The sequence below is a fragment of the Protopterus annectens genome, chromosome 9.part0 (assembly GCF_019279795.1).
Source record: "Protopterus annectens isolate FY-2018-M chromosome 9.part0, PAN1.0, whole genome shotgun sequence".
Taxonomy (NCBI): domain Eukaryota; kingdom Metazoa; phylum Chordata; order Ceratodontiformes; family Protopteridae; genus Protopterus; species Protopterus annectens.
Genome location: NC_056743.1, coordinates 280,009,972 through 280,036,880, shown reverse-complemented (window position 1 = coordinate 280,036,880; position 26,909 = coordinate 280,009,972). Strand labels below are relative to the sequence as shown.

General features: G+C 38.4%; 1 protein-coding gene across 3 annotated transcripts in view; it reads right to left on the bottom strand.

The window, feature by feature from the left end:
• The window catches only part of PTPRJ (protein tyrosine phosphatase receptor type J), a 656,092-nt gene that overhangs the window by 179,365 nt on the left and 449,818 nt on the right, over positions 1 to 26,909 (bottom strand). For all 3 annotated transcript variants that reach the window (XM_044082858.1, XM_044082859.1, XM_044082860.1), the window contains 2 exons: positions 24,593 to 24,711; positions 2,887 to 2,980 (listed from right to left, as the gene is read on the bottom strand). In XM_044082858.1, coding sequence (XP_043938793.1) covers positions 2,887 to 2,980; positions 24,593 to 24,711 — 213 coding nt within the window. The remainder of the gene's footprint in view (positions 1 to 2,886; positions 2,981 to 24,592; positions 24,712 to 26,909) is intronic.

The window sequence follows — 26,909 nt, the reverse complement described above, 5'->3', positions numbered from 1 at the left end:
AAGTACAGCTGGAATTTCTTCAGTCGGGCTGCATAGGACATCTGTCTGAGGCCAGTAATCCTCTTGGCTAGGTACTTCTGTGGTTTTTCCAGCTGTTGCAAGTGCCTTGTAAGGTACATCCCAAAAGGGGCATTGTACTCTATGATGGGTCTGATGAGTGATGAGTAGAGGGGCACAATAACCTCTTTTGTTCTAGATGCGAACCCTTTTGTGATTAGGTGGGCCACACAGAAAGATTTTCTAACCATCTTGGCAATATGATTATCAAAGGAGAGATTGCTACTTACTTGGATCCCCAGATCCCTTATTACATTTTCTGTATTTAGGGGACTACCACGAATGTTGTAGTTCGTATGGACTTTGTTTTTTCCAAAGGGGATGACTATGCACTTTTTGGCATTTAGCTTGAGGCCATTATTTTGACACCAGGTATTCATCTCAGTGAGACCCTTCTGAAGGATGTCTGTTATCAGCCGAAGAGTCAATTATGACCCCCAGTTTGCAGTCGTCTGTGATCTTGGTCAGAAATAGTCCTCCTGTGCTTGCCTGTACCGCTGAGAAGTATATACAGAACAGGAGGGGTCCCAGGACTGAGCCTTGGGGGACGCCACTTGTAATCGGTTTATAGTCGGACCTAGAGCCTGCAACTCTCACCATGTGGGTTCTATCCATGAGCCAAATGGCAACCCATCTCATGACATAGGGGTTTTTGTTCAGGCTGGTGAGCTTGTCTATAATACCAGAATGGGGAATGGTGTTGAAAGTCTTTGCGAGGACTAGGTAGGCTGTGTGGACCTACTTTCCCTCGTCTAAAGCCTTGTTAACTAGTCCACCAAGTTTAGGAGGCATGATCTGCCCTTAACACAGCCAAACTGGGTAGGGTCCAATGTTTGGAGGTTCCCAATGTCTCTGTTAATGAGTTTCATGATGATGCGCTCCATAGCCTTGCAGACCAGGCTAGTCAGGCTTATAGGGCGATAGTTCCCGGGGTCTGTTGTGGCTCCACCTTTGTGGAGTGGGATAACTGTTGCTGTGTGCCACTCTATGGGCATTTAGCCTGTAGAGGGGCTGAGTTTGAACAGTGTGTTTAGGTGAGGGGTTAGTTCATTTTGGAGTTCGTGTAAGACACAGCCTGGGACACCATCCGGTCCCATTGAAGCTGTGTTTTTGGCTTTGGATAGGGCTGTTTTAACCTGTGTGTCAATGATTGCTGGGGATCTACATTCTTCTGGTATGGTTATGGGCCCTTTACGGGGTGGGGGGGGGAGAGTTTGCACTAAACCTGTCTACCAGAATGTTGGCAATATCAGTCAGTTTAGTGTATTTTTTGCCATTCTGCACTAACTCAGAGCAGATCTGAGAGTTTCCACTTAGGTTCTTGACATAGCTAAAGAACGCTTTCTGGTTATCTTTGGAGTCCTTGGCAATTTTTGTTTCGAATCTAGCCTTGGATGATTTTATGAGGGGATCATAGTTTCTTGCTGATACTGATCAGGGATGTCTTTCCTTCTTGGGATTTTACTCTTTTCTGTACTAGTTTCCTCCTTCTATTGTATAGTTTATTTATGGCAGGGGTCAATCAGACTGGTTTTCTTTTCTTGGAGGAGTGAGTCTTGGTTTTGCTTGGGATAGCACGATCCATGCATTCTTGCAGGTGCTCATAGAGTGCCATTGTAAGGGATTCAGCAGCTTGGAAAGTGTTGTCCTTTAGCATGGGTGGTCGCTGCAGTGGATCATCTCTTTCTCTTTCCACCTTGGTCTTTAGTAACGTGAAGTTTGCTTTTGAAAAGTTTTTCACAGTGGTTTCCCTGATTGAGGATGGGAGCAGAATGTGGATATCCAGAATGATTAGTCTATGGTCTGATCTAACCAGCGAGGGGTTGACCTCCGGTGTAGAACACTGGTCGCCCATGTTGGTGATGACCAAGTCCAATATGTTGAAACCTCTGGTGAGGGTGTTGACCAGTTGTTCCAGGGCATTCGAGTTTATAAATTCTAGGAAGCATTGGGCAAGGGAGTTAGTACTTGAGTAGTTCTCCCAGTTAATGTTTGGGTAATTGAAATGACCCAATATTAGGGTGTTTGGTAGGACCTTCATATTTTCCAGTGTCTCCAGAAATGCGAAATGGGGGTCCTGGGTCATGGTGGGTGATCTGTAGCAAGCTACAATTTGAACTGCAGTTTTGCCCATTGTTAGCCGCACATGGATTATCTCTGAGGCACTGTACTGCGCCACTAACCTGGAGGTGTGGGTATCCTTGATGAATATGGATACACCCCCATACATATACAAGATACATATACCTCAGTACCTTGATCATTTGGGATGGCAAGGAGATTAAGTCCAGATTTTACATGGAATCCAAAGATTGTAAAGAGGCTTTAAGAAAGGTCATTAAAAGAGCTGAAAACAGTCACATGCATGGACCTAAAACTTTACAGTAATGAATGTTTAAAATGTATACACTTATACAGAGAGCTTCTGAGAATGAAAACATTTTACTTTGACAATACATTTAAAGCTAAACTATGAATTTTAAAATGTTTTGTGAGTAAGTCCAAATTCAAAATGTTACAGATGTGTGTACATGGTGTACTTCATAACATGTAACACCAATGAGAGTTCTGTAACATTAACATGAAAGCGAAGCATGGAATGACTTGATGTTGTACTTTCTGATTACAAAAAGTCTTAAAAGAAGGTATAATGTTGCAAAATCAAGAAAGCATGTCAATGCAAAAAACATTACTGATGTATATATTTATGTTATATAGTTATATTTTGTACTTTCCCTGTGTAACATGAGTATAGTGAGAGAAGCAATTGATTTGTTTGGTTAACAAACCAGGCAAGGGGCAACAGCAAAAAACACACGCACTTCTTACCTTTCATGTCTTCTGAAGTTTATAATTAGCAATATAATAATTATAATAACTGCTATGCCAAGCAAAGTACCAAGAACGGCTCCTACAATGACACCTAAAAAGAAAAAGAATGCTCATTTATTTATTTGTTTACATAAAGTAAACTGTAAAAGAAAAAGTAATGAACATTAGTTGATACTTTTTTGTTTACTTCTGCTACCTGTCAAAGGTTCCAGATAATTAAATGAGTATAGCAAGATGGAAAATAAACACACACACGCACACACACACACACACACACACACACACACACACACACACACACACACACACACACGCACACACGTTATGACTTGGCATAAATTCAAAGACAAATGAGTGCATCATCTGCAGTAAGTCTAGTGACAACACAGTTCTTTGAATGTTTTCTAAATTATGCTTGACTTTTCTGTCCCTCAGCCCTGAAATTAATTATTATAAAGATAGGTGGGCTTTGTGAAAAAAACTGCTCCTACAATGCCAGTTAACTACATACTGCTGCTTCAATGTGCAAGTAAATACAATGTGGTGAATGCTTTTAGTGAGTCTACAACGGCTATTTGTGGTCAGTTCTCATCAACATGGTATTCTTAACCTTATCTACATCTCCAGAAGTGTGGTTATCAAAATATCCTAATGACTGGAAGACAGCAGTAGAGTTACAAGACAAAAATTACACTGATGAGATAAATGTGTATTTAAAGACCTTACAAAACTGGGCCAAAAATATGGGATAATAGTTCAATACAACTGAAATTAAACTAATATCACTCCAAGTTAAGTCCAAAACCTACTATGAGAAAAAAATTGCCAATAAATACTTAGGTATTGAAAAATAAGTTAGAGACGTAGGGACTTTGTATGCTCAACAGTTTTTTTTTTTCAAAAATAATCTCAAATTCATCCCCTTGTCTGGTCCCCATGTCTCTGATGGACTGATGTCAACAGTAAGTAAATTAATCCCCAACTAACATACCCCACATAATCCTTAACTACCTCCTTTCTAACATTCTCACCATATAGGTTACCAAGGAACATGGGGACAAAACTGAGTTGGGTTGCATGGCTAGACTTGTAAAGACTCTGGTGGCCATTAGTCTTGTGTAAACCTATGAACCTATGCTCTGGAGATGAAAGCAAACGCATTAAGACAGATGTTTTTAATTTATAACAGTATTCTATCCAGAGATCAAATTACTCTCAAATCATTATATAATACTCTCAAAACATTATAGATATCAATAGTAAGACCCTTCACAGAATATAATTTGAGTTTATATTCATTATCTAAGGTAGGGTTAAAAATTCTCAAGAGAATTTTGTTCTGATCAAAACATGGAAATAAATTAATTAAAAACAACTATGACTTAGTTTCCTCTTACTTCATCTACCTGCCCCTCTCTCAAACAACAGACACTGACAACAAAGGGTTAAATACAATGGACATGTGATGAAGACCTATTACCCAATATTACTCCAGTCATGAAGTTTCTGAACTTCTCCAGATGAACAGACATGTGACAGTGCGTCCCAATTGAATCTGAAGTTCAAATGAGTAATCCTGAAATTGAACTCTACCAAGCTGCACTTTCTCTAACAGAAACAATCCAATGTTTAGATAGTACTGAGAGAGATTTTATCCAAGAGCAGGACAAAATTAAACAGGGTGGAAACCTACTGCAATTTGAAAAAATCCAGTCAGTGAGTAAGCAGACTACTTAACCAATATCAATGCATGAAAGCTTCACCAAGGTTAGAGTGAAATGTTACTGCTGAGCCATTAACTGGGAGAAGATAAAATTAAGGAACTCATCTAAAATAAAATCAGTGTTCTTAATGTATCACAGTAGAAGACTACTGATAGCTTCAAGACATTTTTTAAGTCTGAAGGTTCAGTGAAGGTGATCGCAGAAGGTCATAATACAATGCACCTTCTAACAAAAGAAATGCAGCAGTTGAAAATTTAAATTAAAGACTATGATCACAAGTAGTCATGCTGCCTTCAGGAAATTAATGTTCTTAAGATGGAGAAAAAAGAAGAAACCAATTTGGTGAAACAGATTGAAAATGAAAAGGAGGGGGGAAGCACAGCAAATGTCAAATTCACAAAAGGGATGTTGGAAGGCTATACAGTAGAAAAAAAAGTACCTTGAAGAGAACATGTGAGAGAAAGAACATTATCTGTATTGTTCAGTGAAATCCACATGATGAGAAGAGTGCTAAATGCTAAGAGTGTTGTTTCCATCCCCAAGCTGAATGACAGGAATCATGCTCATTATGACAAGAGCCACTGTGTACATCTCCAGAGAAATTTTACACCATCTGACTAATGATAGACTTCCCAGGACATACCTCATAACATCACTGAAGAATCTAGCCCTAGCAGAAAGAAATGTGGTGGTAGTCACACTGTTATCGGATGTGCCAGAAATGGACAATCAGGTAAATACTCCAAGACAAAATGGTAAGCCCTCTTTATGAGGTAAAACTTGGAATACTTATACAAAAATGCTAAAAAAAAGAATCGGTGCCACATGATACATGACGCCGTTTACAGAGTGTTTTCTGTAAATTGTTTTGTCTATTTCAGTTTGGACTTTTTTACCAGAAACTGTCCCAGCCTGGATTATTCTATGCAAATTATGCAGAGAGACTAAAGTGTTTCAGTCTATGTTTGACCTGATTACTACTGTTCTGACCATTACGCAAAGTATCTTTTAAGTCTTTGAATTGGCAAACTGACAAGAGTATACTGAAAGAAATCCCTCTCTTGTCTGAATGGTCAGGGTAAAGGTATGCGGTCTGGTTATGTTTGGTATGATAGACCTACTGATACAGGCATTTGCCAGAGTACATCTGGGATTATAGAAGAGCCCTGGTCAGGAATAGTGCCTTGGATTCATGTAATTTGATTGAATATCCTGAATGCTAAGTGTCATAACATTGAAATCTAGAACATAAAATTTAAAAACATCACAACACCCTGCTAGTTACACATACACTAACTTTAAGATTACACTACAGCAGGAATGGGCCAGTTGTCTGATCCTTGTTGTACTACAACTGTACACTGCAGGTTTGCCATTTATTCTTATATGCCAACATTTCTAGCATCTATGTTTAGGTTTTGACCTTTCTGCTCTCAGCATTTACATCAGTCAAGCCACTGTCTTGTACCCAGAGTCCCTCAACTAGGCTTGTCTAGCTTTCAGAGATAGCTGCTATGTGAGTTTTATCTAGTTACAAAAAATGATTCATTTCCCAACCCTCCTTTAGAGAGAGAGAGACTGTGTGTGCGTGCGTGTGTGTGTGAGTGTGTGTGTGTGTGTGTGTGTGTGTGTGTGTGTGTCTGGGGAGGGGTGGATGCTGTCCTTGCCATACAAAGAGGAAAAGGATGGAAGGCACTACAGGGAAAAAGCTCAGTAACAGAGAAAGATTCAGTTTGGGAGCTGAGAAAACTCATAGGAGTTCATTCTGAAAGACTAAAGTAGAGCTTGAGAGAGCTGGAGAAAGTTCCACTGTATATACTGCTGGTGAACTGCAAGACTTATCTTAAAAAAAAAAAACAAATAAAAAAACAAAAACAAATGCTGGCTTATCAGAAAAGGAGACCTGGCTTTCAGATGAAGAACATTGTGATTGAGATAAATTAAATTAGTGAATCTTGATTGACTAAGATATGAGACTTATTACTATCAAATAGAAACGTAAAATAAAACTTTTATAAATAGGGGATCAGTAATGTATATTCTGGCATGGAAAGCTTGCTTATTTGAAGAGTTTTGTTTTAATAACTGCGTTTTTAGTGCTTATAGAAAATACTGTACCAACTAATAGACACGGGTCTTGAACTATATTTCCACATAACATACTGGTATATATGAATATATTTGTGTGTGTGTATATGTCAAATGCTAAAAGTGTATAGTACACCCTATATCAAATCCAAAGATTAAAAAAAAACAAAATCTATTTTTTTGCAGGGAGGCAAGCCCCTCTGCACCCCCCGCACCCAGCTAATTATTTATACACAGACACACACACACACACACACTAACTTGAGATCACAATACAGTGGGAAAATGGTAAATTCAATTATCCCTACTGTAATGTGATCTGACAGAGAAAAAAAATCCTGCACATGTGATCAGCTAATTTTCGCTCAGCTGTTCCAGCTATTTTTCCATATGAAATGTTGCCTTCTCAATAAGCTGTAGGGAACCCATATATGTATATAAGTGTGTGTGTGTGTGTGTGTGTGTGTGTGTGTATACACACACATATATATATATATATATATAGATACACACGTGTGTGTGTGTGTGTGTGTGTGTGTGTGTGTGTGTGTGTGTGTGTGTGTGTGTGTGTGTATAGTAACCATAAAATGGCTACTATGTCAAAGCTGGTAATGTTGACACACAATGTCATCAAACAAATGTTGACACGCTACTGCACATGCTATGAAGCTAATCTCCAGAACATGCATATTATAAGTTCATAGGTGTACACTAGGCTAATGACAAATAGGGCCTTTAAAAGTCTGGCTGTGCACTCCAAATGTGACACACACATTTTATTTATATGTGATTTACTGGGAATGATTTATGGACTGCCTCTGTCCATCAGACAAGTAGGAGCCAGAACAGGGGTGAATTCCTGATTACCCATCCACATGTCCAAGTTGCACATAAATAGGGATAGAGAGGAACTCTGCTTCACATGGATGGGGAACCTGAACCAGAGAATGGAAACCCTCTGAGAAACATATCTGTCTCTCCAAAATGTCTTATTTATGATGCAAGCAAAATGTAGGTCTTTTAATCTAGTAGTTCTGATGTTGTTTGTTTTGCAGATGTACAAAAGATTCTTTAAAACAGGGTCCAGGGATGCCTTGTATACCAGACAAAGATCACCTCTCAGAAGTCTGAATGATGCTGAGTAAAGGAGACAGGGCTTTGAGGTGATCAGAGTAGGGCATTTTCTTTACTCCCAGTATTCATTTTGTAAGGGAACTTTGTGATCATTCCAGTTGCTGCATGTGTCTAATCAGGTACATACCGAAGGGGGCATTATACTCTAGAATGGGTTTGATGAGAGGTGAGTACAGTGGTATAATGACCTCTCTGGACCTTAGTGCCATGCCCTTGCTTATAAGTTTAGCAGCAGAAAAGGATTTTCTTACTACCTTATACACAAATTGGTCGAAGGCGAGGTTACTATCTACATAAGTTCCTGGATCCCTGACTAGTGAAGCAATTTTTAAGGAGGTTTTATTGATGAAGTACCTACCTGGAGTGGCAGACACCCCAAAAGGTTCTAAACTGCATTTCTTGGTATTGGGTTTTAAGCCATGGTTTTGGCACCAAGCTTTTGTTTGTATTAGACCTTCTTGAAGGGTGTTCTCATCTTGGGGAGGGGGGGGGTTCAGTGACTGCTTCTAGTTTGCAATTACCTGCAGACTTGGTTAGCTACAGGCCTTTAACATTGGCTTTGACATCTCAAAAGTAGATGTCAAAGAGGACTGGGCCTAGCACAGACCCCTGGGTTACTCCACTGGTGATCAGCCTCTTTGTGGCGGTGGCTTAATTGATTCTAGCCTCTTGGTCCTATCAATGAGCCAGGTAGCTATACATCATGTTATAAAGAGGTTTATACCTAGTTCTGTAAGTTTGTTGACAGTGCATGAGTGTGGTAATGTATCAAATGCCTTAGCTAGATCAATATAGACAGTATGCACATTTTTACACTCATATATTGCCTTAGTGACCTTTTCAAAGAAGTCCACTAGATTCAGTAAGCATGACCTTCCTTTGACAAAGCCAAACTTGGATGGATCCAGTGTCTGCAGGTTTCTTATGTCCTTGTTGATAATTTCCATGGCTTTGCAAATAAGACTAATCAGGCTAACAGGTCTGTAACTTCCAGGATCTGTTGAAGATCCTCTCTTTGAAGGGGAATGAATGTCGCAATCCTTGATTCACGTGACCCAAAGTCCATTTTAAGACTATATTTAAATAATGATTCCAGGGATCCGAATAAGTCATATTTTAGACTAGTCAGGAGGCATTCTAGGATGTTACTGGGCCCCATTGAAGCTGTGTTCTTGGCTGTAATGAGTGTAGCCAGTACATGTGCCCTAGTTATAGCTGGAGGGGTTATGTCTGAGGTTATTTTTGGGAGAATGATTGAGGTTGGGAGGGGGATTAAAGTTGAAAATGTATTTGTCTGCTAACAGGCTTGCTATATCACCTGGCTCACTGAATGTGGCTCCACTAGTCACCTGTTTAGCACATTGCTGCGTGCTGCGCTTGAGGTTTCTGACAAAGGTATAGAAGGCCTTATGGTTATCTTTCATGTGGGAGACTATCTTAACCTCAAAGTTGCCTTTGCTTGACCTAATTAGCCCTGTTAGTTGCCTATTTACTTTGATGAGAGAGTTTTTGTCATTATGGGAATTAATCTTCCTGATTTTTGCCAAAATTGTTTCCTTTTGATGTGTATCTTGTTTAATTTGGCATGTGACCATGGCAGTTTGTTTCTGAGGCTAGCTCTGAGCTTACTTCTGGTTGGTACAACAGCCTCTATGAATCCATTGCATGGCTGTGTAGAGATTCTGAGACCAATTCAGCATAGGCTAGCGTATTCTCAGAGTTTGGAGAGACACTGAATTTTGACAAAGCATCACTTAATAACAATTAATTTGCCTTGGAATTGTTCCTAACTATTACTGGTTTTAATGGGATTACAGAGTTGATTTTGATTTTGCAGGCGACAGCTTTATGTTCAGACCATACCGGGGAGGATAAGATATATGGGAGTGCAGTACTCTTCCCATATTTGTCAGCACGAGGTCCAGTATGTTTGTGTCTCTAGTAGGTGTATTCACTATTTGATCAAGGTTGTTTGTATTTACAAGGTCCAGGAATCTCTGTGCCTTTAGATTTGAGGCCATGTAGGATTCTCAATCTATCTAGGGTGATTAAAGCCTCCTATGTGTATGGTGATAGGATTGATGGTACGTGTCTCCAGCAGGTCCAAGTATGCTTCTTGGGACATTAACGGTAATGTATAGCTGGCTAGGATATGGTACAGGGTTTTGTCGATGGTGAGTTGCACTCGGAGGAACTCGAGCACATCATCCTGTTTGACCACCCTAGAGCTATGCTTGTTACTGATGTATATCGAGACACCTCTACCTTTAGCCCTTGTCTGTGCAGCTAGTGGTCTAAAAGTGTGGAAGGCACAGAAATCATGTGATGCCAGGGTACTTTCTGCTGCTTTACACCATGTCTCAGTAACTGCACAGATATCTATATTCTTGAGTGTGATGAGGAGTGTAGTTCTTTATTTAGGTTCCTAGCATAGAGTGGTAAAACCTTGATGTTCCATTGAGTTGAGTTTGCTATTTCAGTAGTTTTGTCAGTTTGCCATTTCCTAAAAAAGGCAATATGGGGGTGGATAAAGCCTTAGCCAGTATTCTAAAGCCTAGAGAGGAAAGGTGCTGACTATCCTTGGCAAAGCAAATTGGTCTGTTGACCATGTCCTCTCAAGCTGACAAACACTGGATCCCCTTAGAATGATACCTGAAAAACAGCCAGTTATTGAAATCAATCAGTTTTGCTCATATTGTGGCATCGTCTTTGGAGATGGTAATATGCTGCTCAACACTATGCTCATATCAGCTTAAGGCACATAGTCTGAAAGCTCCATAATGTCTCTCTTCATAGAGTCCAGGGAGGTACATCTTAGGTCATTTACACCTATATGGACTATGACACAATCATACTGGTACCTGTGGTGTAGTGACTCAAGTGCATGCATGATTTTGCAGATCATGGCTCCAGATAAGCAAAAGAATAGTTGTGTAAAATCTTATCATAAGGATAGATGTCCTTCTCTGTTGCAGTATTCTTAACATGAGGGAGTTCTCTACCGTAGACGACCCAAAGTCAACCAGTGTACAGAAGTTTTTCACTACTTTAAAATGCGTGGTACATCGCACTTAGGCTGCTCTCGTACATTGGCCATAAAACTGACATACGGATGCATCTACATCAGAACTGAATGCCCCAAGAGGAAGCCAGCCTAAGGAAGGTAGGGTATAACCATCCAGGCAAAGAACCAAACAACCAAGGGGAAGGAAGGAGGTACTGGAATACTGCAACAGAGAAGAGAAGGATAGCTATTCTTACGGCAAGATTTTACACAACTATTCTGTCATTCTGTTCATCTGTTGCAGTATTCTTAACATGAGGGAGAATACAAAAGCTCATAATGAGAGGGTGGAGAAAGCGGCAGCTGAGCTCTCCAGAAAGCCATGGAGGATGGCTTTTGCGAACCCTGCCCTAAACGTAGAAATGCTAACCAGTTCATCATATTTAGTGAAGGTATGTACAGAAGTCCATGTAGCTGCTTCAAGAATAGAACTAGTGACTAATCCCTTGAAGAAAGCACATGATGAAGCTACAGCCCTAGTGGAATGAGCCTTTACAGAGGAAGCAGGTGTCCTACCATGCTTCATATAACAATGAAATATCCTTAGAAATCCAAGTAGAAATAATCTGCTTTGAAATAGGCAATCCCAGAGCACTAGGATGATAGGAGACAATAGGATGATAGGAGACAATAGGATGATAGGAGACAATAGGATGATAGGAGACAAAAAGCTGGTCTGATTTCCTAATAGTTTTGGTCTTGTCTAAGTACAATCTAAGCTGCCTATGCACATCCAGGTGTGCAACAACTTCTCACTAAAATTTTGTGTACAAGGGAAGAAGGTAGGTAAATGAATGGATTGGTTGAATGACAATTCATTGACTTTCTTGGGCATAAAAGAAGGGTTGCTATGGAAGGACACCCTGTCTTTATGGAAAATCAAAAAGCGAAGAGAAGTGATAGCTAGCAGAAGTACAGTTTTCCAGCAGCAATGTTGCAAACACTCTGATGAAGCTGGTTCAAAATGGGGGAGAGTCAGCTTTTCGAGCACAAAGTTAAGATCCCAGGGGGGAGGGATAGTTTTCCTGGAAGGTCTAATGTGAAGGATGCCTTTAAGAAACTGTTTAGCCTCAAATCTGCTAGCTAGAGGGGGGATGGATAGAGGCAGACAAGCAGAAATAGCTGACATAAGGGTCTTCACTAAAGATTAGACCAAGCCAGCATTAAGCAATTCACACAATTAGGACAGAACTAAACCGAAGGGACTTCCACTGATAGTGGATCCTGGTTTCATGAGAGACACCAAAGTGAAAATCTTTTCCACCTGGATAGGTAAGATTTTCTGGTATTGGGTTTCCTGGCCTCCTACAGGACCCCTAGCAAGTCCTCAGAGAACAGGTGTCTAAAATGAATTAAAAACTATCACCCACAGAGTCAACTGGAGGGTAGACAAATGGGAATGGATGAGAATTCCTTTGTCTTGTGTGAGAAGGTAGACCCTGTGAAGTAACTTGTGGTGACTGCTCTTGGATAAATGCAGGAGAAGAGGGAACCAATGCTGTTTTGGCCAAAAGGGCATCACCAGCAAGATTTTTGGTTTGTCCTGCTGAATTTTCGAACGGATTTTCAGAATGATTGGAAGGGGGAGGTGCATACAGAAACATCCCCTTCCAAGAGAATGAAAAGGCATCCACCTTTCAGACCAGAGGGTGAGTGACTCTGTCACAAAATTATGGAAGCTGTCTCTTCATGGGGAAGGCAAAGAGATCTACTTGAGTCATGCCCCCTGGTGGATAATGTCAAAAAACACATCTGTTTGAAGCATCCATTCAAGGGACTGAGTTAGGGACCTGCTCAAAATGGTTGTCACAAAATTTTGGTAGGATGGGATGTACACTGCTTGGAGGGTCACCCCATAATTGACTGCCAAACCTGGAGTGCCAGCCTGCATAGTATTTAGGATGAAAGGTCTGAATGGCTAGCAGCAACACCCTCATCTCCCTTACAGTGATGTGTTCCCTATATTGAGAGGGGCCACACCCCTTGAGCTTTCAAGTTTTAGAAAGCTGCCCCGGATTCTACATCTGAAGCATGTGAAAACAGTTCTCGAAGTGATAGGAGGAGGTGAAGCGGAGTCCTGGGTTGAGAGATACTTGCTGGATCCACCACTGTAGTTCTCTCTTCAGACAGGGGATGAGAGAAATTTTGCCAAAGGTAGCACTGGGATAGTGGATGTCATGAAACCCAAAACCCTGAGGAACTCTCTGGCTGAAATCTGGTGAAAAGGCAGAAGGTTTTTGAAGTAGGTCATGAGGTCCTGTGCCTTCTGAGGAGAAAGACAGACTCCCATGATGTCTGTCTGAATCCTTCACTCCAGGAAGATGTGATCCTGACAGGAGAAGAGAACAGATTTTTATAGTTTATGGTGAATCACAGATGTTGTAGAAGAGAAATGGCAAAAAAGAATGTTTTGCTCTAGGATCTCCGAGAGGTTGCCATAAGGAGGACATTGTGCAGGTAAGGGAAAAACATGGATGGCTTAAAGCCTGCAGTAGACACACAAAGGGGACAGACATTTTGTAAATACCCTTGGTGTGGTAGAAAGTCCAAAGGGCAAGCCAGACAACTGAAAATGCCAGGAAGCCACAGAGAAATGTAAAAACCTCCTGCAGTTGGGATATATGGGGATGTCTGCATACGTATCTTTGATATCCAAGAAGGCTAAGAAAGCTTGTGGCAGAGTAAGAGAGAATAAGGTTTTAATGGTTAACATACAGAAAGTGGCTACCTTCAGAAAGGTGTTGAGATGAGACAGATCCAAGATGGGCCTCCAAGCTGCTATGTTTCCACCTGGGTTAAATGATGCAACCTCTACTATGCCCATGTTATACGAAAGAGCAAATACTTTCAAATATTAACTTGACATCAGATATATTTGTAATGTATAATCAGTACATCATTAGTAAATACATAATGTGAATGTATGCTATATTCTTAACATTGTTTGTATATAAACAGAATAAGCATGGATGGAAGGAAATTACATCAACATGGAAATGGATAGTGTTGGTTACTTCCACTGCCAATCATGATACATGTATTATAAAAATGATGTGTTTGTGGTTGTGAAATTATTCTGCTGAAGTCCCTCTTGGTAAGAGATGAAAGCACCTAATTTTATTGTTTTTTTATTATTTTATTAAAGAAGTGTAAACCTTGGTGGAGTTTGGAGCATTTCAACATATCTCAGTGGTTTATTCGAGGTGCACTTCACTTTTTCGTTGTTTCCATTTGAAATTATCTCTCATTTTGATCAGGGTCTCACCACAAAAGAGTTTTGCCATGTATGAGTCAGTTCCAATGGCATCCTCCTCCACGGAAGTGTAGTCTAGAGGAGAGAAAATCTGTGAGGAATAGGCCAGAGATTCCTATTCACAGGTTGTCTCATCATCTGAAGAAACCTCTTCCCTAACTCTTTTATGTGGAGAAGCTGTGCTGGGTGGTATAGGGACTGAAACACCTGAAGGGGGCTTAAGGGCCATAAGGGCATAGGAAAGGCCTTAGGTGAAGTGTTCCCAATCACTGTGAGGTTCCTTATGTAATGTAGGAGGGTTGGACCTAGGCCTACATTCAATAATACCTGAGTACATTTCCTCCTGAACCAGGATTTGAGGCATCCCTTTAGGGCCTTTGGTTATTATAAGATTTGGTTCCTACTGTACATCTAAGACAGATGCCTGCTCAGCATCCAAGAATGTGCCTGTGGTTGGGCTCAGCCTGCAATACGGAACCAGGAAACAGATGCATCTCTGGGCTGTCATCCATCTCAGGGGAGACGTACATAGTAAGAGGTGCAGCAGAAGCTTCAGGCCTTGTTTTTTTGGCCTTCCAGTTAGCAACTAACTCCACCTCAGGCCACAAGGATCCTTACATCTCACTTTTAGCAAGTAACTTTAAGCACTGGTTTTCCAAGTAAATGGCTAGGGGGGAAAGCCGACTTCTTAGGATCTTGGGTATAAAGGCTTGGCAAATTGGACCGGATTTGTGGTTGTGTGTATGTCTTAAGCAGAACAAACACTGAAGATGGCTATTTTTATGTGGAATTTGTCTTTTTTGACATGAACCCTACCACAAAACAGTAACAAAAGAAACAAGATTTCCCCAGTGAGGCACTTATCTGAGAATTCACTGGAAACAGCTAATGGCTTGGCGAGCAGACTGACATACAAAGGTGGTGTTCCAACTGGCGGCAGAGAAGTTCTGAGGTAGATGCGTCTGTAAGTCACTTTTATGGCCGATGTATGAGAGCAGCCTACGTGCAACGTACCATGCATCTTACAGTAGGGCTGCACCCCCACACCTCCACACCCTCTACGGAGAATTCTCTCATGTTAAGAATACTGCAACAGAGGAATAGAAGGACATCTAACAGTTATTTTCTCCTTTTTCAGCCTGGTTAGAGGACATCAGTATATCTTACAATACAGTCCCCTATGATGAGAGTCCTGCGAAGTGTGTATACTTAGAAGCAAATAACACTCAAAAGGCACAAAGGAAGAGCAAAGTTGGGTTAGTGTAGTATATTTTAATATCCACTTTCGGATAGCAAGAAAGAGGATATTAAAATATATTACTCTAACCAGACTTTGGTCTTCCTTCATGCCTTTCGTGTGTTATTTTCTTCTTGGTTTTTAGTTATTCACTCAGACCTTGTGATGGAATTTGTTTATTTGAAGTGTGCATACTTGCCATAGAGGCTTGTGTTTGGGGCTCCAGTGAGACTGACTTAGTGTTTGGGTCTCCAAATAGAGTGACCACTCGGTGGAGTAATAAAACAGTGCCTTTTGCAGTGCAAGCCCTCCTGCAAACACTGTACAGGAGGCTGCAGGCTGCACCCCCACACCCCCAGCTACTTAATTATTCATCGACAATATGCAGGGAAACAGCATACTCCCTAATCATAGTCAATTGTCAGTTCTCACACAACTGTCTACCATCTCTATTTCTGACCAAAATGTGTCAACAATACAGAGGTTGATTTTAGGTAAAATTAACTAATAGTAGAGAAATAAATATATATAAATATATATATATATATATATATATATATATATATATATATATATATACATAGAGAGAGAGAGTTAGAAATATTTATATAGGTTCATTGTATTTCACTGAAATTACCTTTCATTGACACATTTTTGCTCACACATTTGGTGGAGTGGTTAGATGACTGAAGGCAGCATTTTTTAAAGTGTTGGAATGTCAAATGTAAGGTAAGTGGGATTAGGTAGTAATGCCAAAACTTTCCTTTGTAATGAAAGTTTTGATATGTGTGTGTGTGTGTGTGTGTGTGTGTGTGTGTGTGTGTGTGTGTGTGTGTGTGTGTGTGTGTGTGTGTGTTAGCAGATAATGGACAGACTAAGGGCTAGGGAAGATGATAGATGTTTTAAAAGCATATGTAAGTGTTGGCTTTGGGTTTGATCCGTTGGTGTATATATACACGTGCGCATATGTGTGTGTGTGTGTGTGTGTGTGTGTGTGTGTGTGTGTGTGTCCTTTTGTCTTGGTTTAGTCATACTGTCAGTGAAAGGGTAGTTATTTATTTATTGATTGACTGATATTTGTTTACTGGGATAGTCCATTGGGCCATTAAGAGCCCATTTTCAGTGGAGGCCTAGGGAGAAAATCATAGAATATTTAACAGAATTAACAATATGAAAATTTACACAGAAATATAACACTATACAGAAAATAAACTATACAAAATTTACATGAGAAATAAATGCAAATGCAAACATTAGCAATTAGTTTAAGCAAAGAGTGAAATAGAGAGTAAAAAATTATCTAGTGAGTACACTTAAATGCAATCTTAGAATTACAGAAAAGTTAAATAAAAGTGAAAAGGGTACATTATGCAAGAAACTCTAAGTATAGTTAAGTTATCTCTAGATAAATTTGAAATATGAGTATATACAAGACGATGACAGTCAGGTTATGAAGGGAGGAAGTTTACTACAAGTACAGATCCAGTTAGCAGAGAAGTGTCCACGCAAATAAGTTTTAAAAGAAGTAAGACTTTGAATGGTTTGAATTGCTAATGGAAGGGCAGCCCACGCTTTGGCTACCACACAACAGTAAAGTGTTTGGCCTGCCAGTAGGCCGGACTTGTGGGCTTGTAAAACTTGCTGTCTTTCAGCTCTAAGGGACTTATTGGGAAGATAGTGGTCAAATAAATAACTTAGAGCAGGACGATCTGAGGATTTGCAAATTATTGTGTGCGCTGTAGTTAATTGCAGACACATGAGATAGTGTGGGAGTTTAAACCAGTTCAGTGAGTGTTGGGATGTGCAATGGTGGGTAGAATGTCTGGCATTTGTTGTGAACTACGCAATTTTGTTATAGCATGTTTTGAGTTTTGTTTTTTGAGAGGACAGCAGGTTAGTAGATAAGAGAAGGAAGTTTATAAGTAAAAGCAAGTACTTGTTTAGTGGGAGGAGAAAGGAAATGTTTATGCTTGTAAAGAATACCTGGTTTGTGGTGTGTTTTATTGTTGTGTTGGATGTATAGGTCGAATTTTAGGCTTTCATCAATTATTACTCCTAGAAGTTTAGTGTTGCTCTGGAAAGTGAACTAAGATTTGCTTATGGAAGTGTTTTTCTTGGGGGTAAATAAAATAAATTTGGTTTTATTGGGATTAAGAGACAAATGGCTATTGTACAACCAGGTCTCTATGGAGGTAAATGATGATTGAATGATTTATTGTAGATCTGTTGTGTAGGTGAAGCGTATAGCAATATCTGCATATTACATGAGAGACCCCTGACTAAATGAAGACTTAAGATTATTAATAAATATACTGAACAGGAGTGGTCCTAATATAGAGTCTCGGGAGAACACTGGTAGAGGTGTGAAGATACGGTGATAAAGAGTTTTGCCATATAACTGCCTGTTGTCTGATAAGTAACTGGAAAATCAGCTAAGAGAGGGAGATGATAGATCAGTATTTGAGAACTGAGTTAGAAAGGGTGAATGAGAAACTGTATCAAAGGTTTTGATATGTCAAGAAATCAGGTGGATATAATTTTCCCAGTCTTGGGCTTCATTGACTGTGTCCATGAAGGATATTAAGGCCGTTTTAATACTATGACCTGCTCTGAGCCCATGTTGAGCTGGATATAGGATTTGGTTATTAAGGAGGAAATACAGAAGCTGCATGTGCATGCCGTTTTCAAGGAGTTTAGAGATAGGAGATAAAATGGCTATAGGTTGATAGGTTGAGATATCAACTGAGTTGCCACCTTTGTGAAGGGATAGAATACAAGCTCTTTTCCACAGTTTTGGGATATATGACTCTTTGGTGGAGCTGTTGATGAGTATACTAATAAGGTAGGCAATGGCTTCTGCAAAAGTTTTAGATATTCTGTCAGTATCTGCTTTAGAGCTGGGATTTTGCTTGGGAAGTAGTATTTTTACAGTACAAGTTAGGACTGCAGTAAGTGGGAGTGTGGGAGAAACATTCCTTGTGATTTCATCAGGAAGTGAGGTTTTATTGGATGCGGATTGGGAGAAATGGGGTAGCAAGGCTATTCCAGTACAATCTGTACTGGAGTGGAGTTGTGGAAAGTTAGCAGTGATGTTAGCTATAGAATTTATGAAGTGTGAGTTGAAGAGACTGGCTGTTTGTTCTGGTGTATAGTCTGGGTGTGGACATGGGTTGCTTTTTGCACCAGGGTTTGGAAGTGATCTTGTAGAAGTCCAGAATATTTTGGGATTCTGATTATGGTTTGTTTGTAGTTTCAAATAATAGTCTTTTTATCTTTGGATACTAGTCTCTTTACTTGGTTATGAATCTGTTTGAATCTCAGTAAGTCTGAAGGGTTAGTAGGTCTTTGCCACAGTTTCCATGTTTTATCTCTAGTTAGCATTAGTTCTTTAGTAGGTTTGGTTAGCCATGGATCATGGTTGGTTTTCACCCTTTTTACTCTAAGGGGTGCAATATTGTCTAATCTTTCTAGAAAGGTTGTGTTGAAGTAATCCAGTGTGACATCTAGAGAAAGACATTTTAAGTTAGTCCAATTCATATTTCTTAGTATATTGGTGAATGTCTGTGGGTTAAACCTGTTAAGATTCCCAACATGTTTGTAATGATGCTGCTTATGGAAGGATGGCGCTGTTTGATGAACAAAGACAGGTCGGTGATCACTTACAGCATTTGGGTGATTACCAGCTGAGGAGATTTTAGTAGGGGCAGAAACCAGTGTCCAGTCTAGGATGGATCCCTCCTTACTACTTATATTAAAATCTAGTTGGAGAGGAGGTAAGTTGAGTGAAATGAAATAGGTTTATATTTGAGGATGGAAATTTAGAACAAAAATGTAACCAGTTAATATTTACATTACCCAGAATGATGGTTTCATTTTTAATAGTGCTAGAGACCCAAGATAGAATTTCTTCCAGTATTGGTGTATTATTGCCAGAGGGAATGTAAAGGACTATGATACATACATTTTTTTACTTATTTATTTTTTAGGAAGGAGACCAGAATTTCAGCATTAGAGAATTGTGGGATGATATCTTTGTATCAGAATATATTGTAAATATTAGGGTAAAGGGGTGCTACACTTCCTCTTTTTTTGTGGAGTCTTTTGTGGAGAAACTATCAGGAGGACATGTGAACAATGACTTTATAGTTGATTTTGAATTGTGTAATAACATTGATGCACTATTACGGACAGTAATGTTTTTGGTTTGAACGACAGTATTGATGTGACAGGCGATAGTGAAGTTGTATTTGTGAAAACAACAAAAGCGCAAATGTTACACTGTGATGCTAAGGTTGTTGACAATATTGATGCAAGTGGGACACTGAACGCTTTATTACATTCAAATGTTGAATTTTCAGATGTAGAACTTTGTAGTTATGCAGCGTCTGGGACATCTGTTGTCACCAATCCAGATGATGAAAACAGTTATGACATTTTTATCCAAGATGATGCTAGATTTAGTGATATTAATGGATATGGAGATAGTATGGGGTCAGACCCATTTATTTGCAACATTGTGGATACAGTTATGGATATGAAGCATGAGGTTATAAAGGAAAAGGGGTTTACAATCTACAATTACACTGATTTAAACATCAATGAAACTTACTTTGAATTGTTTAGTAAAGGCAACAATTTTGTGCCAAGCTACAACTTGGATATAGCACAAGTTTTAATTAACTTGAAATTGTACATGAGAAAGTTAAACCTTCAACTATATTTCTCTTTGGCTCGACCAGGGGAAACTATACATGACAACAAACAGGAATCTATGGCACTAAAAAGGAAAAGTATGTTTATACCACCTCCCAATGTAGAAATTAATGCTTCTGAACAGTTAGTTGAATATGACTTTAGGAAAATATGTTCTCAGAAATCAAGGAATATAGATAATTTGACCAAGGAAGAAAGAACGGTTCTGAATGAGTTTATTTCATCCAGACAATATAGGTGCATGAGACCGGATAAGGGAGGGGGGATGGTCATCATGCACAATTTAGATTATAGTTGTCAAATGATGAATATACTTTGTGATGAAAACTCATATAACAGAGTCTCAACTAATGAGGTCAACAGAGCATATTGGAAGATTGATATGTACCTACTTGATGCATTATATCAAGGGGTGATTAATGAGATAGAATTTGATTATCTTTCAGTAAAATTTCTCAAAATGTCAAGACTATTTCGGATACCCAAGGTACACAAGGGGATGGAACATCTACAATTCCAGCCCATAGTTTCAGCTAAAGGGTCGAAGACTGAACCCCTGGCTGCATATGTTGATCTATATTGTAAAAAAGCATTATTAGATGCAGGGCATATCCTCAAAGACTCATGGCATTGTCTTGAGAGGCTAAGAGAAGTGGATTGTTTGGACATAAATACTTTTGGATTTCTGACCATTGATCTTATAAATATTTTCTCTGTAATTCCACATGAACAGGGACTTGATTTGTTTTACAATAGTCTATTAGCTAGCCCTGCAATGAATTTAAGAAGTTTCTATTTTTTATAGTTGATAGAGTAAAACCAAATGCTAATTGTGACATTAATAACAGTGTTGCATTACGTGAAATGGAGTGGCAGATTAGATTGAATGCCACAAAGTTTCCTGGGCTTAACGAATGTATTTCTCTAAAACCCCAGTTGAAACATAGGGCATATTTCATTTAATTCAAGTGGCATTATATACAGCAATTATAATATTTGTAGTACACACACATTTTATGCATAATTTTATGTGTAACACAATTTATGGATTAATTGTGTTTTACATACATAATTTTTTAGTAATTTTACAAATATATTCATTTACATACATACATATTTATATATTTTATGTTTTGTATATGTGATTATTGTTTTGGGTTTTGTTATGTTTTTTTCATAGTATGGTTAACTGTGAGTATTTTATTAGAATTAATTAAATTGAGGTTATATGGTACACATATATACACATTCTTTTTGGTGTTGCTGATTATCAAACATTAGATCAAAAACAACAACAAAAAACTTGGATTAGACGCATCAACTAAACAATGTATGCATTTAAAATCTATGGTAGATACATTTAAGTGTTAGATGTGATTAATCCATTAGATTTTAATAACAATAATCATTGGATAATTGAATAATTGATTTTTGGCATAGATATTACAGAGATGTGATGCTGGGTGTGTTTATACGACTCTGAAGAAGCCAGTTTTACTGGTGAAAGCGCTCAGTCGGTGTGCTTTGTATTAAATTCTTTCTGCTTCAAGTTCCTGGTCTGTGCCTTATTGCCGTTTCTGCCTACACAGTGGTCGATGGTTTTTGTTTTAATTTTGTTTTTAAGTTGGTTCCTGCATTGGAGCTGTTTACTTTATTTTGTTTTTTGTGGAGTCTGTCAGTTCGTATTACACTGTAGCCTGGAGGGAGGAATTCTGTATCTTTTATATTTGGTTTAAACCAGGTCTTGGTAGCAGCAATGATATTAGGTTTATTGAGAACTATCCAGGCATGAAGGTCCTTAGTTTTGTTATGAATATTTTGTAAGTTTAGCTTTACAATATGTAGAGATTTACAAGAATTACTAGATCTGGACAGTGTAGGAAGGGTGGAGAAAGTGGGACCTGGATTAAGGTGTATGTCTCTGCAGAGGGATAAGATTGAAAATATGGAAGAGTGGAGAAATGGATGTTGTATTCACCTCAGGCTGTCAATGTAGAATAGAAAGGAGAGGGTAGAGTTTTTTAACAGAATACAATGAATGTAACTGGTCATTGGGAGAATTTTTACTTTGGAGAAGAGCAGAGGAGTTATTTGATAGAAATTAGGAGATATTTCTGAGTAGCTTTCAAATGGATTTGGTAGGGAAGATAGTTACATGTGTTGGCTTAGTAATAAAGTACAGATAAGTGAAGAATGATGTAGTAGTAGAACCAGAAATCGTCTTGCATGAGATAGGAAAAGTAAATTAAACTAGAAGGAGACACTGGAAAAGTATTTCAACTGCCAGTGGTTAGGTGTGTAAGGTGAAGTACTTGGATATGATTGGCTTGACTGAAGTAGTGGGTTATGGGATTTAAGCTTAGGACTAGTGGGGTGGTGGGGATTGGGGGTAGGGTAGTGAAGCAGAGTGAGCCCAAGCATAGTGGGCTGGACCTGGAAGAGGTTTGAAGCTGCCATCAGGGACAATCAGTAACCTATGTCTGAATGCTATGCTATAACTTCAGTTCTTATATTAGACTGACTGATTGAGAAATTATGTCGTTCAGTGCAAATACAGGACACACAAGCCTATAAACTGAGAAAACAGAAAAAGTGGAGATAGCAGATAAGATGCTAAACTGTTTGGACGGTAAGTGATGTTTGAGTGAATATAAGTAGTAGCAACAATGTAATCGGAAAGAGACAGGTGCAGGTGACTAACAGAAAGAGTTTAAAGTTACAGTGCACTACCTATGTAATCAGAAAATAAAAATACTGGTGATGGTTTAGTATGGTTTAGTACCCTAATGTGTAGGGTTGGCATTAGGGGTAGGGTTAAGGTTAGTGCACCTAAATAAGGTGGTGTAGGAAGGTGAGGCAAAGGCAAATAGCAATCATGATCATAACAGAGTGATGATGTTAGCGGTGGTGCACGATACATTAATCATTGCAAAAAAACTAACCCTTAGAAATTCAGGATTTGAACAACTACAGTTTTTCATCCTGTTTTAATCACATACAATGCATGCCATTCATTATATTAGCGTTAGATGTACAAGTTAATTTGTATATAACATATTCACATGAATGCCAAATCATCTTTATCAATATATGTGATTATAAGACCCATTATATTTTCATACTGCTGTCTTTTCTTGGTCCAAAAAGTATGTATTTTCCAGTTTCCATCCTTCCTCTTGCATTTATTTAGTCGGATTTACAGAAAATGTCCCAAAGACAGGAGAGCTGGTGAAGACTTTTAATTCTTTGGATGAAACCGCTCATCACATTAAATTTAAGTAAATGACAGTGGACTTGCAGCTTGCTTTCTTTATAACTATAGCTATGTGTTGTGTTTCTGCAGTTTGTGTTTACTAGATTTACAGAAATAAAACAAAAGCAGACTGCATATAAACATACTGAGGTGGCACTCATGCTGTTCTCATCATTACTAGTAAAATGAGGATGATCCTGCTTTATGCTACAGTATATACCTCACACAAATCAAAGCAAGCATTGAGGATAGACAGCTTGTGGGATGGGGGTACATAACTGATGAATAAATCCTGTAAATATACAAAAACATTAGATGCAAATCATCAACATTCTTCACACATACAGGAAAGGAACAATACAATGTAAGACACTTTGTAACATTCTTTCAAGAATTCTTCACTTTTAATTTCACAGTTTATTTGAAGTGTAGACATCCCTAAATAATCACAATAAGGCTGTGTATGGCATGTATTTGACACAATAAAATGTCAGGTATAATTCCTCAATGTTAATAAGTTGTGTATATTCAAAAGTGTCATATGCTTTTAGAAATTCTTCACTTTTATGTTCAATTTGTATACAAAGCATAGATACATTTAATTATAATGAGACTCTATAGGATAGGTATCAAACCCACAAATTACTACATATAACCCCTGTCTGTTAATATGAAGTGTGTCATATATAGCTGATAGCTGCTTACAAATTATTTGTGCTGTGCATAAAGAGCGACAAAAATGTATCCCAGTTTACAAATAAATGAGAAAAACTGCAAAAAGGGATGTAATATAGAGATTTACAGTCACCTTTGAAGGGAACATGTGATAAGTGATGCAAACCTCATTCAAAAAACAGATCTAGAAGGACACAGCGCAGTAAGGCACAGGAAGTAACTACATTTTCTTTTTCATTTAGAAAATGTGCAAAAGATAAAAAAATAAAGTTGCATGTACTGTAGGACTAGCGCTCATGGAAGCTGGATTCTATAATGACAAAAGAAACAACAAACTACGTTAAGAAGAGTGATGGATCACATATTACATATCAATGGAGATCTGGTCAGATTATACCTGACACTATATACATTTCTGGTAATAAACCGATTGTGCTTCATAACATGGGTGTAGGGTACAGTGCACACCATAGGATACAGTGAATTCCTTCTGTTGACAAATATAAACCTGATGTTATGAAATTCAAACTCAGTCAACAAAACTGAAAAATAAGAATTATACCTGTATCTTGTGGCAATGTAAAAGGCTGAGAATAATTTGTGTAGGAGAAGTAGCATTCACTTGGAATAAGTTTGCTGGTACTATCACTTTCAACCTTAGTTAAACCATAGATCTTGTACCTAAGAAGAGATGAAAACATTATATCAACAAAATACTACAGCAATGAGATTTACAGTTTGCATCTCTTTATTCATTTTGCTTATCATATACTTGGATCTTGCCAGCAGAATGTACATTATCTACTACATTCAAATATTACTGACTGCCTTTCCTAGTATACTTACACTTTGCTTGTTAAAGTCATGTCTGTAAGTCTGTTACAGGGTTCACTGGTGTTAAACCTAATGAAGTTGTATTAATTTCTCCTTCTGTGTTCTCGTGTTACTTTCCACTGTTTGTGCTGCAAGAATACTGACAAGAATGTATCATGATTTTTAGAGCCTCATAGCTTTCAAGAGTCCCATATATATTTTGCACAGTGTCGTGTGTTTTACTCATAGCGAGAACTAGATAATTTATGGTGGATAGCAATCTTTCACATGTCCAATCTACAGCTTTTTTGACTGACTGCAGACAACAAAGGATTGCTGTTGTGTCAAAGTAACTTCCAGAGTTTCCCTGTTCAGTTACAGCCACTAAAGTCTTAATGGTCTGGCTTCCTACAGTATTTTTTCCCCATAGGGAACACAATACTAACATTAGAAATGCAAAATACAGGGCAAAAACTTTAATTTCCAAATTTAATGTCTTGTCTACTGTTACTTTTAAAAGCACCTTACACACAGTGTGCCAATCTAATCTTTTCAGTTTAAGGAGAAACTGAAATATTTTCTTTCTAAAGTTGCAAATGATGTTCAGCAGAATGTAATAAATTAGTCTAAATATCTTACTTTTTTATTTGACTTCTTTACTTGAAGATACATAAAATAGTAAATGTTTTCAAAGAACACTAGAAAAATAACTGACAGATCACTGAAAAATAAGTTTTAACTTTATTTTTCGGTGATCTTGTAGTCATTTTTTCAGTATTTTCCCAGCGGTATTGATGAACAGCATTGCATGGTTTGAGAGTAAGCAGATAATCTACTTAGCAGTATAGGAAGACAATTTACAAATATTATGAAAATGTAAACAAAATTATTTGTGTGCCATTAGCTACATGTATATATTTGATAGTGTGAAAATAATCAGATGTTTATCTGACTTATCTTACCTAGAGCAGTTTCTTTAGCCATTTTCTTCTGCGTCTATATCAGAAGATTGAATGCTAAAAATAGTGAACGCTCTTCTATCGAACTTAAAAACATGAAACCTTAAAATGTTGAAGGAACAGATCAGCATTTTTTTTCCCAGGGAAAAAATATGCTGATCCCAAAAAAAAAAAAATAAAAAAACAAAACAATGTACAGGCAAAATAAAGTGGGGGACTTCACCCCCACCCCCCCAACTGAAATATACCAACTCCGAGATCCCACCACAGTGGAGAAAACAGCAAAGTCCGGAGAATGGCCTATCAATTTTTTTTTCCCTGGGAAAAAAATCGATGCTGCTAGCCTTCGACATTTTCAGGTTTTGCGTTTTAAAGTTCAATATAAGAGCATTCGCTAATTTAAGCATTCGCTCTTCTGATAGGAACCCTTCTTGCTTATGTCCTACATTTCAGTTTCTACTTTCCCCATATAAACCCTCAACACTTTCAGTTTAACTACATTGTCATACTCTATTCTTTCAAACCCCTCTACTTGTCATATTTCAGAAACATAGGTGGACACCATGACAACATAACTCTACTTTCTTCCTATCTACCTTATACCTGCTTTCAGACTCCACCAAGACAAAACAGCTTACTGAACAAGCCTGCAACTTCTTGCTTCCTTCTTAATTCTTACTTCCCTGCTAACTGCCATCAATAAAATATAAATCCCTTTACTTAATTATGCTACTCTGCCAGTTTATGCTCTATTCTTCTCATCCTACTAAGCCATCAGTCATCCTACCATGACTCAATAACAGCTTGCAACATCTCTCCAACTCTGTCAGAACCACCTATCCATACTTCCTTCTTAAACTCTCCACACATCACGCCAAACCTATTTATGGATGCCCTTCACCTTTACTCCAAATATAGACTGATTAACTCCATTTCAACTCAAATAAAAATAAAATTAATTGGAAAATACTCTCCAAAAAAACAACAAAAAACACTAATACCCCAATATATTAAAACCCTCCTAGATGACATTCACCCAAATCCTGGCCCTACCTATCACAACCAACATCAAGACAATTCTTTCCCACACACTACTCTACCCCACAA